General features: G+C 45.3%; 1 protein-coding gene across 1 annotated transcript in view; it reads left to right on the top strand.

Annotated features, from left to right (window-relative positions):
- RBPMS (RNA binding protein, mRNA processing factor) overlaps positions 1-14,247 on the top strand; it is a gene marked incomplete at its 5' end in the record, with an annotated part of 78,725 nt that overhangs the window by 20,866 nt on the left and 43,612 nt on the right. Inside the window, 1 exon segment of the mRNA XM_079959917.1 lies at positions 11,577-11,654. Coding sequence (XP_079816043.1) covers positions 11,577-11,654 — 78 coding nt within the window.

Here is a 14,247-nt window from a genome sequence, read left to right as displayed (position 1 = left end):
TTATGGTTTGAAAGTTGGCTGACCTGAGATTCAACTTTTAAGAAAACAAGAATAATTGCTAAGGAGATGACAGTTCTCTTTGAGGCTTGTTTTCAGCTCACTTCTCAGAGCACTTACGTTCGGTACCTGTGATCTCACGGTCAGACATGCTCATCTCTCCCCCTCTCCCCATTATTAATTGTTATTATTTAAATTTGGTTATTGAGTTTCATAATAAAGTATACACTTGTAGGGCTTTTCGTCTTGACACTTGGAAATGTTAATCGAAAACCATGACAATGTTTTGAAGTTTGGAAATAGGGTACAGATGTTCTAGAGCCGAGCTGCATGGTCAGCACAATGGTGTGGTTCATCGCTTCAGACTGCAGGCAGCACACAATTTGTATGTCTGAACAACTTCTGCCTCTAAACACATCTTCCTACTCATGGGGAACCAGCATGTCAGACAGAAGGCTAAGCTTAAGAGCCCTCCTGTTATATTCACTCTATATTTATCCATCACCCCTCACCCAGAGGCTTCTCAGAGCAGCAATAGATATTTCAAAGTATAGCATGGCTATTGCTACAAGGTCTCTGAGCCCCTTTTCATCACTGGACCCTTCCTCTGGGCTTCCATTAGAGCTGTGCAATAAATCGCCACACCGTTGCATACCGGTATTGAAATAACATCGTGATAAGTGTTTCAACAAGGCAATATACCTGTGAACAAAAGGTGGAGACTTGACAGCTTCACAGGAGTTAGCACTTTAGCTAATGGGGCCTCCCGCTGCCACCGCACCGCCGCCACATGATTTCTGTTCTCATCCTGAAGCAAAGTTCTTAACCCGAGGTACTATTTCTGGGTTAGCGGAGTCTGTAACCTGAAGCATCTGTAACCTGAAGCGTCTGTAACCCGAGGTACCACTGTACGTCCTTACATTTTAAAGCCCTCCACTGCTGCAGGGAACCTTGTCAAAGGCCCTCTGCTGCTGCAGGGACGTGCGGTGGGACCCTCTGCCGGGGGGGAGGGCGGTGCATGAAGGCCCTTTGCTCCTGTGGGGAAGCACGGTTCACCCTTTGCTGCTGTACGGAGGTATGGCAGAATCCTATGCCACTGCAGGGGAGGCCCAGCAAGGCCCTCCACCACCGCATATTGTCAGGGGCTCAGGAGCAGAGGCACAGGGAAGAGAGGAGATGGAGAGCGAAGGGGAAGAATCCGAGGAGAGCGTAGGAGAAGAGGACAGTGGACCGAGGGATTCCATGAGCCTCTCCAGCGAATCGGAAGATTCACAGAAGGGGGCGCCAGTGGCCAGGGGTAGGGGGTTCCCAAGGGGAACGCCCCAGGAGCAAGGGGGCAGCAGGGACTCCCAGAGCAGTAGTTGGAAATCAGGACCAGCTTCCCCACCAGAGCAGAGTGGGGGGGGGGGAAGAGTCCCAAGGATCGGGGCCAGTTCATTCCCCACCAGGGAGAGAAGATAAGGCAGGGCTGACCACACCTCCATCGGAGAGTCAGACAACGGAGGGGAGGTCAGATCCGGCCAGTATCCCGGAAGAGGGAAGCAGTGACAGAAGTAGTGTAACGGTCAGGAGGAAGGTCACTGGGTTGGCGCGAGAGGCAAGTTCAAATGTACAGGAGCGTGGGACAGCAGAGAATGAGGATTGGGAACCGGGTCCTAAAGCCCGCCGGAGGCAGGGGGAGGAGTTAAGCGACTCAGCGTCAGAAGAGTCCAGAAAGGGGGATGCCCCAGCGGGCAGGAGGACCCAGAGGAGGAGAAAGCAGCGGAAAAGGTGGAGCAGGGCTAGGATCTTAAACTGGTGTCAGAGGGGAGGAGATTCAGACGGGACTTCACCGGTCTAGGGTTTAAGACGTAGAGCTGCGCGCTGCGGCTTTGAAATGGAAACTGAACCTCAATAAAGACTTTTGTACATAACGACAGCCTCGCGTTGGTCCTCTGTGAGCTGGGACCAAGGGGCAGCTCTGACACATATATATTCCGTCATATAACAAGATGCCGTGATATTTAGGTAAAGGTAAAGGGACTCCTGACCTTTATTTAGCTGGTGATATATCGTGTTGTTGAAAACCAGGTATCGCCCAGCCCTAGTTTACACCAATTTCTCCTAATAGACTCTGACTCAAATACCTGTGTTTCTTGTTGCCTTCTTATGTGCTCAGAGTGTGAAGGCTCCATCGGCATCCTTTCCACCTCTGACCTTTCTTTGGACACTGTTTTCGCAGACTCTAGCCTCTGTTCCCTTGAACTCCTCACTCTGAGCATGGGATGGAATGCATATTGATGATTCCCCTCCTGCTTTTCTCAGCTTTCCTCTTTCTGATTCCTCCTCAAGCCCTTGCCTCAGCGGTTCTGTTTTATCTCTGCACCCTGTGAGGAGAGGCGTGACTTCCATCCTGACCTGATTTATCGCTCGCTCGCAGGGCTTCCTGCAAAGACTTCACACATTCACAGCAGCAGCAGAGCTGCTTCCTCCTAACACCCTCCTGCCAACAGTCTAGGGGCCAAACTGCATATGACATTAAATGGGTCAGTTGTGTGACTCTGTTTTAAAAACTATAAATAGCAGCCACTGGAGGGCTTATCCAAGACCGTGTGTGTAGGGGAGAAACCTGTCAGGAAAGTTCCCAATCATCCCAGTGGCACTTTTCCTTTCAGAGCTAATAGCAACTTGGGTGTGTATTTGATATTCCCCCCTCCCCTGGCACTATGGCCTGGGAATGAAGACTTAATCCCACTCTTGTCACACCCTTGGTTCCGATCAGGCTCTCCATAGTCTGCTCATGGTTTTTAAAAGATTTGTCAGGCAATTGCAACTGATGTAGTTTAGCTGCAGGTCTCTCTGTGCAGAGTTCTTATAATATAAAGGAGAGCATTTGAGCATGTCTAAAGGGGTGCAGGGAAGAGCTGCAAGAAAAGAGAACACAGTTGTAAAAAGAGGACATGTTATAGTAGTCCAGTATGGATTTTTCCAGAGCATAAATCATCCTGGGGAGATCAGGAGTAGCCAGGTCCTCCAGGTGTTCCTGGATCCGCAACAGCATGATCAATGGCCAAAGGTGGTGGATATTGTAGTCCAATATTCATCTGGAGGGCACCTCACTTGGTACAAGGATCTTTGTGCCATTGATGCCCATTTGGTATCCAAGTTGCAAACTTAATTCTTTTAGGGGGAGTGTAAGTCCTTTCAGAACAGGTTGAACACCACCTTTCCAGTCCACTAAATCACCTACCAACACTTTATCTGCCTTGTGTGGATTTGCTTTTCCATTCCATTCCTTATTTCTGATTCAGATACCAGTTCGCCGCATTCACAGCCTCACTTGGCTCAATGAACACTTTCTTTCTTACATCTACATGCCACCCTTTCGTCCAAAGTGCTCAAGGTGGTGTATATGCCTCTTCTCTTCTGCCTTTTATTCCTGCAGGAGATAACTAGAACATGTACCACTCTGGTGAGACAGGGCGCAGGCAGGTAAGGTCTCAGCTGATGAACCAGATGGAGCTGGTCGGCAGCCACCCTGGACACAGAGTTTACCTGTGCCTCCACAGACAGCTGTGAGTCCAAAATGACTCCAAGGCTGTTCAACTGGTCAATGTTGCACTTTTGTATGATAGTCCTGGCTCACTTTATAGGGTTGTTGTAAGTTGTCTACTCTTCCCCATCCCACCCAAACACATTTTGTAGAGCTTTAAATGGGCAGAGTGAGACCTCTGGCTTAACCTCCATTCCCTTTCTTCTGCAGATGTTTTTGCCCATGTTTCAAGCACCATTGGAGTTGCTGTGTTCCTGAGGTACCCAACACAGTGCCCTTGGGGTGTTGTTGGAACGCAGCTCCCATCAGCCCCTGCCTTCATGGCCAGTGGTCAAGAATGATGGAAGTTTTAGTCTACAAATATATGTCAGTTGCCCCTGCCATATGGCTTGAGCATGTTTGCAGAGTGGCAAAGAGTCTTTTAAAAATGGCTTGTGAATAGTCACTTGTGCAGTTTATCTGTGATGTGAATGTTAGCACATTACCTGCAGGCAACTGGGAAAAGATAACTTTGGAGTCACAAATGGGTATGTATAGGCAGCCAGGCTACGAAATATTTTTGTGGTCTTTTCTTTATAAGACAGTCCTGCAAGCATTCATTAAACAGAAGGGAGGGTTAATGTTTTGCTTGCACACTGATTTCAGGTGTGTCAAACTGTGTCTAGTATGCCGAGTCTATAGTAGGCTTTTTCTCTATTTTTATATAGAAAGTTGGCTGCTTTTCAGTTTGGGAAGTTCGCAACGCAAAGCTTTCTGTCAAATACTGTGCAGAGGCCATTAAGGGAAATGTTTGCAAACAAAACTTTTCATGTCCATAGAGCACCAGTGGAAATAGAAGCCACATCTAAATATTGCAAATAAACAGAGGCCCCAGGCATTGCATGTCACAGTGTCGGGTATCTGCATGTGGATTTGGAATGCAGGTTAAAATGACTTGGCCCTGTGCTCATAACCCTTGGAAACTCAACATCTCAGATTAGTGCTGATATACAGATGCGCTGGCATCGGCTCCTTTCTCCATTTATGGGGATTTTGACATCTTGTCCTAAAGTTCTGGTCCCTGGCCAAAGAAATTATAAGAGATTACATGGCTCCAGCTTCTCTTAGTCCCAGGAATCTCTATGCTAGGGGTTTGTTTCCACTGTCCCCTGGTGAACTTTAATGGAGATCTTTGCAACCAGCTCATTCCGGCAGTGTGCGTTACAGATTCTGCCATGTGCTAGTGCAAGTTTTCTTGCGCCCTTTCTCCTTTTTTGCTCAGAAGTTTATTGTTCTAGCCAAAGGCCATGACAAACTTAGTACCTGCTTGCTTGTGCGAACAAAGACTTCAGAAAGCAATCTCTTGAGTCTCTATATAAGGGGCAGGCCAATGAGTCATGTCTTCACCTGAGCTTGACCACAAATACAAAGTCTTCTGTGTATAGGACTCTGTTGTAGTGGCTATCCAAGATTGCTCTGGAGCTAGTTCAAGCAGTTTTGTAGCTTACTGTTATACTCATGTAATGCCTTTGACTAGACTTTACGAAGAGAACAGTACCCAGTAATTCTGGAGAAGCAAAAAAATGCAATGCATATCTAGACTACAAATACGTTGGTTCTATATAATGTTCGCAAACTGGAACACTTGCTTCTGGGGTTGTGGCATTTAGGAGCCAATTGTTCAGAAGCCAAGCCGTTCGACAACCAAGGTCCCACTGTACTGGGGCTTGTGCATGTGGAAAGTTATATAATTGGAACTAGCTACTTGCTGGCTTTCATTTGACTCTTGTGTGGACTTCAGCAGAACATAACCTCTTAAGATGTTTGACTCCATTGCGATAAGGGTATATCAGATACCTCTGAAGAGGACCAAACTAAGAGGAAGCCATTGAGCCATTTGCTCATGTAGGGTTATTTAGACTTGCTGACAGCTGTTAATTATTGACAAGGGTTTAGAGATTAGCTGCCTTGTTTTGAATTGGAGTAAATCATTGAACTGAAGAGAATCTCTTAATAAACTTCCAAAACCAATGTTATTTACTAACATTAACTTACTCTGCCAAGTTGTATGTGTTCTTCATTTTAATTTTATTCTTTGGTATAATACATTACATTTGGTGGAGTCAAAAAGTTGAATAAGTGGAATATGAGGCCGCTTGATGCTGTAGTGAACAAGGTCCTAGGCAACGTCTGAACTCATACTTTATACAAAATAGGCCAGACAAAAGGCAAATTCTTGGTTTCTCAGTGAAAATCTATTGGGAAACAAGAACTCGTCTTTTTATTTAAAAATAATAATAACAAAAAAGTCATTGCAAACAGCCAAAGGCATTTGAAGTCTTTGTTTCTGTCTCTGTTGTACTTCTGGCAGATATCTAAGGACAAGGGAACATTATACTTTGCTTTCTAGAAAATAACACATGTCTGGAAAAGCTAGATTTAGGGGGCAGCTTTGCCCTTGGCCAGAATACCTCATTAATACCAGAAAGAATAATAAGAGATGAGGGAGGGTAGAGGGTGAAGGACGAAAAAATGCACTCGTAGGGAAAAAAATGTATTATTTTTAGAAGGCTTTGAAATTCCTTGTGTACTCCTTCACAAAACTGAGGAATCCTGACAGGCTCAAGTAGTGGAACGTTGCTGTGTTTAACACTCAGGAATGAGTTGGGGAAAGGGGGGAAAACAGTTCATGTGGTGGGTTTCAGTTGCTGGCCTGCCTCTGGCTGTAGTTTGAAATGTGTGTTTCTGGGATAGCAAAGATAGGCCAATTCAAGTGAGGGACACTTTAGGATGTAGAAGGAGACTTCTGAACCATGTGTCTTGATTCAGTCTGTAGTGTGGGAGAAATGGATCTTGTAGAACCATACCTGTGACTAGGGCAGGGCGATATCTGGTTTTCAACATCATGATATATTGCCAGCTAAACATCACGGTATACAGCTATATAAAGGTGGAGCTATATAGAGGCATTGGCTGGTTTCACGGTTTTTACCGCATCGTGATTTTTGAATAGCACACACCTAGGCATCATGATTCACAGTATATTGCCAGGTCAAAAATTATGAAACCGATAGATACTGTGATATGGACTTCGAACTGGTTTTGGACGATATATCGCATAGCCCTATCTGTGATGTGCTCCTTCACACGATGGGTAATTAACTTACGGACATGATAACCACAGTCTGAGATGGGCTTAAAAAGTTAAAGGTAAAGGTACCCCTGGGGTTGTAAGCTCATCTTGCTCTATAGCTGGCGTTTGTCCGCAGACAGCTTCTGAGTCATGTGGCAAGCATGACTAAACCGCTTCTGGCGAACCAGAGCCGTGCACGGAAACGGCGTTTACCTTCCCGCCGGAGTGGTACCTATTTATCTACTTGCACTTTGAGGTACTTTCAAATTGCTAGGTTGGCAGGAGCAGGGACTGAGCAATGGGAGCTCACCCCGTCGCACGGATTCGAACCGCCAACCTTCTGATCGGCAAGCCCTAGGCTCTGTGGTTTAGACCGCAGCGCCACCTGTGTCCCTTGAGATGGGCTTAGTGGTGGGTAATTTTAAGGCAAATTTATGGAGGAAAGGTCTGTCAATGAAAATTATCCTTCATGATAACTAATGGAGCCTCAGTGTAGGGAGACGGCATAGTCCTGAAGACCAGGTTCTGGGAGCCAGTAATGGAGGGCCCTAATTTTAAACTTTGTGATAGCACGTGGGTGGCTCTTGTTGGCTATGGAATGCCGGATGACACGGCTCCTTGACTTGAGCCAGCAGGGCTGGATCCTTACTGCACATAAGAATGCTTACACAAGTATAGCTGTGTGGGAGTATATCCCTACCCCCTTGACTAAAAGGCTATTAATTGCTGATCTCATCTCTCTTTGGTGTTCTTCCATTGAACACGCTGCTAGACTTTTGCTTCTAAAGAGCAATGGAGCTTGAATTTCACCTTTGCACTGTATAATTTATTTACAGAGAAGAGAACTTGGGTCACTTACTATTTGGACCATGATTACATCAAGCCAGAAGAGACCCTTTGTTGCTCGTTTTAAGTGCTCTGTATGTTCGCTGACTGAAACTGTAGGCTCAAGTTAAATGTAAATACCCCACTTAACTAGCACAGAAAAGAGAGAAGACAAAGGCACCCAACTGAAAACAAAAGTCCTCACCTTCTGTCAGGAGCCTCCCCTCTGTTGAGCAAACCTGTTTTGGTCTGTTGTTTGCATATCACCCTGATGAAGGAATTGTATAAGGCAGGAGATGGGGGACAATCTTCTCTTGCTGATGATCAAACAAGGTGTTAAAGGGGGGAGGACTGAATGTACAAATACTTACCAAACCTATCTTCACAGAGGCAAAAGTGGAAACAGTATTGTTATAGATTGGGGGGACCCCCTAAGTCATATAAATTAGGCATAATTTTGATTATTTGGGTTGTGAAGGGAGAAATAAGAGCTGCAGAGGAATTTCTGAGCTAGCCAAAAAGACCTGGCCAAGCTAGGGCCATTAAGAAACAATACAGGGCCATTGGCATTGCCAGAGAACTGTCCTCCCCCTTTGCCCTGAGGTGTGAACAGAGGCTGGGGTTTGGGAAGGTTGCCAGGGTAGCTGGGTGTGAGGTGACAGGAAAAGAGAAGTTTTTTTTAGCAAGGTGTTCTGGGAAGAAGAAGGGGGGAGAAGAAGGACTGGGATCCATCTCGGGCAGGCTGGCTGAAAGCTGACTGGGAGAGATGCCTTGGACTCTGTGACTGCAGTGCTGTGGGGTACAATCCCCTCTTGAAACGCTGTAAGATCTGGACTTCCTTCATGCAGAATGAAGGTGTAAATAGGTGAACAAACCATGTTTCTTAAAGCTACAACAGTCTCTGCCATGTCTCAATTCTGCAAAGGAACACAGACCCTGGGTGAGTGCCTGGAACCCACTGGACACTTGCCACCGCTTGTCGGAGAGAGGGGGAGGCACCCAACTTTTGTAACAGTATACACACCACAAGCAGCATTCGCTCTAGCAAACTGCCTTCAGACGTCTGGGATGACAAAATCCTTTGCCTCTAGCCATCAAAGTGCCTTTCAGTGAGGTCTCTTTTATGTACTACTGAATCCTCAATGATTATCTTTACAGTTGGCAAAAGGCAGAGTCTCAGGACAGCTGGTGATGTCTGTTTAGAGAGCTATGTGTATGTTGGAGAGAGAGAGAGAGAGGGATGTTGGAGTCAGAGTCTATGTTATCCTGGTCAGAGGGACATGGGTGGTGCTGTGGTCTAAACCACTGAGCCTCTTGGGCTTGCCGATTTGAAGGTTGGCCGTTTCAAATCAGCGATGGGATGAGCTCCCATTGCTCTGTCCCAGTTTCTGCCAACCTAGCAGTTCGAAAGCATACCAGTGCAAGTAGATAAATAGGTACCGTTGTGGTGGGAAGATAAACTGTTTCCATGTGCTCTGGCACAAATCATGGTGTCTCATTGCGCCAGAAGTGGTTTAGTTATGCTGGCCACATGACCCGGAAAGCTGTCTGTGGACAAACACTGGCTCCCTCGGCCTGAAAAGCGAGATCAGTGCCGCACCCTATAATCACCTTTGACTGGACTTAACTGTCCAGGGGTCCTTTACCTTTACGTTATCCTGGTCAGGAAACTTTCTTTGGCCAACTTTTGATTGGTTGGGGTAGACGGTAGAGTCTCTTTCTGCCCCGGAACATATTAGAAAAAGAGTAGCTGTTAACTTCTCCTCCTCTTCCTACTATGAGAGGTGAAAAAAATAGGGTGGAAGGCTGTTGAGTGGGCACTCATTTCATATTTGCTGAATCAAAAGCAGCACATTGCTTTGGGGCAAACTCGTACTGATTTCCTCACGAAGCTGAAGCAAGCACATATCTCTTAATGGGAAACAGTACCAGCCAGGCCGAAACATTCTGCCTAATGTGCCGATCAGTGCCTTCCTAATCCTTCAGGACCTCTGGCACGCTTCAGAAAATTAATGTTTGGTTTGGTGAAGCATAGGGGTGGACAAACAACAGTTGGGCACTTTTATCTTGCATAGTCAGATTTGAGCAGCCCTTTATGAGTCTGGAATAAACTTGTATTCCTAACTTAAGGGAGATTGTACAGTAGATTCAAAACATTGGTTGCAACCCGTGGAAATTATAACACCAGGAAACAGGCTGGGAGTACTTTTTGATGACAGAGCCCTAAACAGAGGACTCGTTTGACAGCCGGCTTTTTTCTTAAACAACAGCAGGTCCTTTGTGCAAGTGATAGGGTAGAAACATTGCAAAACACTGTGACTTGGCATAGGAAGCTTTCATTATTTATCTATAAAAACGTATGAGAGCCTTGCAAAGAAAAGTAGAACTCAAGGTGATTTGCAGCCGCTGCTATTTTTCTAAGAGGTGCTGGAGCTCACCACGAGCCAGTGTGGTGTAGTGGTTAAGAGCGATGGGCTCGTAATCTGGTGAACCGGGTTTGATTCCCCGTTCCTCCACATGCAGCTGCTGGGTGACCTTGGACTAGTCACACTTCCTTGAAGTCTCTCAGCCTCACTCACCTCACAGAGTGTTTGTTGTGGGGGAGGAAGGGAAAGGAGATTGTTAGCCGCTTTGAGACTCCCTAGGGTAGTGATAAAGCGGGATATCAAATCCAAACTCTTCTTCTTCTTCTCCCTTGTTCTCTTAGAATGGCACCAACCTGAGAGGTGCCGGAGCTAAGCTCTGGTGAGGTCCCGCTGAAAAAAAGCCCTGTGTGCAGCCAAAAAAGGAACATCGTATTAAATTCTAGTTTAAAATGCTTTCTTGATATTTCCAAAGCCAGAGGAAATGTGGTAACTCCAATGCAAGTAAGTCCAAAAGAACTTAACAAGGTTAGATGCGGTAGGGGGAGAGAGAGAGAAATGAAAATGTGAGACCACACTGGTTATGGGAATCTGTTCATTAGGGGCCTGACATGAATGAAGAGATTCTGGCTCAGTTGTGCCTGAAAAACGTATTTTGAAAGGAGCAGCTTATGCATTATTTAACAAGCTTATGGACCCAAAGTTACTTAGATGTTTAAAGCCTGATAGAATAGGTAGATTTTCACCAGACCTCTGAGTGCTAAGAAGGATAACCTGGCAAGCCTCCCTGGAGAGGACATGAAGCAGTTCTTGGCACCACAAATAAGAGTCCTATCTCAGGAGCCCATAAACTATCATAAAAAGCTGTATGCAGAACAGGGTCTCCCAGATGTTCTTTGGCTAGAGGGAGGTTTCTGTGGGAGATGTTCTCAAAGATACTCTGAGCTAAGGCCATTTCTGAAACAGAGTACATGATTGCAGCATACATTTTCTTCTTGCAAAGCATTATTAAGTAACTTTGCATGCGGATATAGACATTGGTAGAGCAATTTACCATTTACTATGGGTATAAATTTTCCGGATTTGCAGAAGTCTGCGTTACTTCATATGTATCTGCAAGGATGCCAACACTTGGCGATCGTTTTTACGTCATCTGCTTAAAGCTGGGTGGGGGGTTAATGCTGCTTTAATGGGTAAACATTTATTTATTTCTGGCTAAATAATTGTTGAGAGAAGCTTGAAGTCACGACTGCAGCAGAATATGGCTGTGATCCACCAGCACTCTCTTTCCAGTGCAGAAGAAACTGCTTTAGTATCAGTGTAATTATGTTGGGTTGTTTTTTTTAAAATCTTGCAGGATGTGCAGGAGTTATTATTTGAAATTAACAAACAGGGCTGGGGAAATGAAACATTGCCATCTGATGACTTTGAAGCCATTTTCATATTTGTGTTTATAAGGAAGGCTTAGACCTTCCAGGTCACCTGTAGTAAGAAAGAATCCCTTGTGCTCAGAGATGGAAGCTTTTGTAAATAAAGAGTTTAGGTCACTCTACACACACTTCCTGTTGATTTGTCATATACAGGTAACAAGATATGTTTGGGCAGGTAGGCTATGAATTTTTGTGAACAGACTTTAAAGGTTGAAGAAACTGCTATTTGGAACTTCTTCATTTTTTAAAAAAAAACGAAGGTTAAGTTGCCTTAATATTCTTGACGTGTGCCCTTTTTGCTTTTGTTTTTGTTAAAGGTACGAACGCTATTTGTCAGTGGCCTGCCTCTGGACATCAAGCCCCGGGAACTCTATTTGTTGTTCAGACCATTCAAGGTACCCTGCTATTGAACTTGGAACTGAAGTGCCAGTGTCCTTGTTTACGTAAATACTTGTGGTTCGTTTCCTGTTTGTCATAAATGGTAAATCGGCGCAATAATATGTACCGTATTTTTTGCACCATAACACTCACTTTTTTCCTCCTAAAAAGTAAGGGGAAATGTCTGTGCGTGTTATGGAGGGAATGCCTACCTAGGGGTGGCATGCCTACGGATTTTCCTCCTCTAAAAACTACGTGCGTGTTATGGTCGGGTGCGTGTTATAGAGCGAAAAATACGGTAATTGCCTCTTCTGGAGTAGCAGACAGAAATTCAGACGATGCTCCTCAGTATCTGGATTTTGAAAAAGGTTGGGATGCAGTCTATCATGATATCTTATTTCAAATAAAAACTTGGCTACAGTGACTTTCCCATGAAGTGAAAGTTGGCCAAGAGCCCATGAGTAGAGTAATTATAAATAGCATACTGGTGTGATCAGGGTTTAAAGTTGTGAATGCTAACCTCTAATGATGATAGGGATTTGGAGTAAGGACTCATAAGAAGGCTGAGCAACATGTAATAATATGAACACACTTATGTATGCTTCCTGCAAGCATACGTGCGTATTCCTGGTTGCTCCTTGGAAGTCTCCCAGCTCCCAGTCCAGGCAACAGAATTCCTGCTGCCCAGCCTGGTTTATTTTCTGTTGCAGTGCTGGTTTCTCTTAGAAAATAAACCCCATCTTCCAAGTTTTAACTACTAGATGTAAAAATGTCCCAACTCCAGACTTCCTTAGTACACATTAGTGTCTTGGCATTATGTGTGTAGCAAACTGAATCTGACTAGCTACTGCTGAAGTACCTTCTGCTTCCCAGCAGTTGGCGTGTCTTGGGGTACAACTACTTTTATGTTTCCCTCTGTATCAAAGTCAAGATGTGCACATGTCCCATTTTCAGACAGAAAATGAATTGGACTATAGATTCACTAGAAGGGACGCAGGTGGCGCTGTGGGTTAAACCACAGAGCCTAGGACTTGCTGATCAGAAGGTCGGCGGTTCGAATCTCTGCGACGGGGTGAGCTCCCATTGTTCGGTCCCTGCTCCTGCCAACCTAGCAGTTCGAAAGCACATCAGAGGGCAAGTAGATAAACAGGTACCGCTCCGGCGGGAAGGTAAACGGCTTTTCTGTGTGCTGCTCTGGTTCACCAGAAGCGGCTTAGTCATGCTGGCCACATGACCCGGAAGCTGTACACCGGTTCCCTCGGCCAATAAAGTGAGATGAGTGCCGCAACCCCAGAGTCGGTCACGACTGGACCTAGTGGTCAGGGGTCCCTTTACCTTTACCTTTATAGATTCACTGAATTTGAGTTTCTGGGTCTTACAGACATAATCTGTAATGATTTTAACATCCCATAAGTATTATTTTTGCTTCCAGGGAGCACCGCAAATGTCCCATCACTGCAGAATTTGCATGGAAGTATAGCCCTGATTCCCACTGCTTTAAGAAAACCACCAGTGGCTTTGTGACCTGTTACTCTTATCCCCACCCTTCCGTCAGACCTGTTTGCATGCCTAAGAAGCGTACCTCACATTTAGAAAAGAGGGAATGCCTGAAGCCTGCCATGCTCAACAGGCCTGGAAGCGAACAGGTCAAGAACGAATTTGAGCAGGAACTACCATAACTAGTGGCTGAAATTGAAAATGGAGAGGCAGCATAGGATTTTTGGAAGCAGAGATGGAGGGGAAGGCATCCCAAGGGCAAGAGAGGAGGTCGACCCCCATGAGAAGAAGAAAGCCACCTGGATAGGGAATCTGGGACAGGAACTTGCTCCACCTTTCTCAGCTTCTGCCTATCCTCATGGTTACTTCACACACACACACACACACACACACACACACACACACACTTACACTTTGAGTTACAGATAGGTAGCCGTGTTGGTCTGCCATAGTCAAAACAAAATAAAAAAATTCCTTCCAGTAGCACCTTAATGACCAACTAAGTTAGTTCTTGGTATGAGCTTTTGTGTGCATGCACACTTCTTCAGATACACTGAAACAGAAGTCACCAGACCCTTCTATATAGTGAGAAGGTGGGGAGGGGTATTACTCAGAAGGGTGGTGGGATTGGGTGATTGGCAGATAGCTGTGATGAGCCTGTTGACGACTCTTAACGACTGCAATAGGTCTTACAGGAAAAAGCAAGGGGTGAGAAGGTGAAAAATGGCTTTGTCATGTATAATGAGATAAGAATCCAATGTCTTTGTTCAGACCAGGTCTCTCCATGGTTTTAAGTTTGGTAATAAGTTGCAATTCAGCAGCTTCTCTTTCCAGTCTATTTCTGATAATGCAGAAATTTAATGCAGTCGTTAAGAGTCGTCAACAGGCTCATCACAGCTATCTGCCAATCACCCAATCCCACCACCCTTCTGAGTAATACCCCTCCCCACCTTCTCACTATATAGAAGGGTCTGGTGACTTCTGTTTCAGTGTATCTGAAGAAGTGTGCATGCACACAAAAGCTTATACCAAGAACTAACTTAGTTGGTCTTTAAGGTGCTACTGGAAGGAATTTTTTTATTTTGTTTTGACTTACACTTTGGTGTGCATCTC

Source organism: Podarcis cretensis (genome assembly GCF_951804945.1).
Source record: "Podarcis cretensis genome assembly, chromosome: 17".
NCBI classification, from domain to species: domain Eukaryota; kingdom Metazoa; phylum Chordata; class Lepidosauria; order Squamata; family Lacertidae; genus Podarcis; species Podarcis cretensis.
This window is presented reverse-complemented; position numbering and strand designations above follow the sequence as displayed.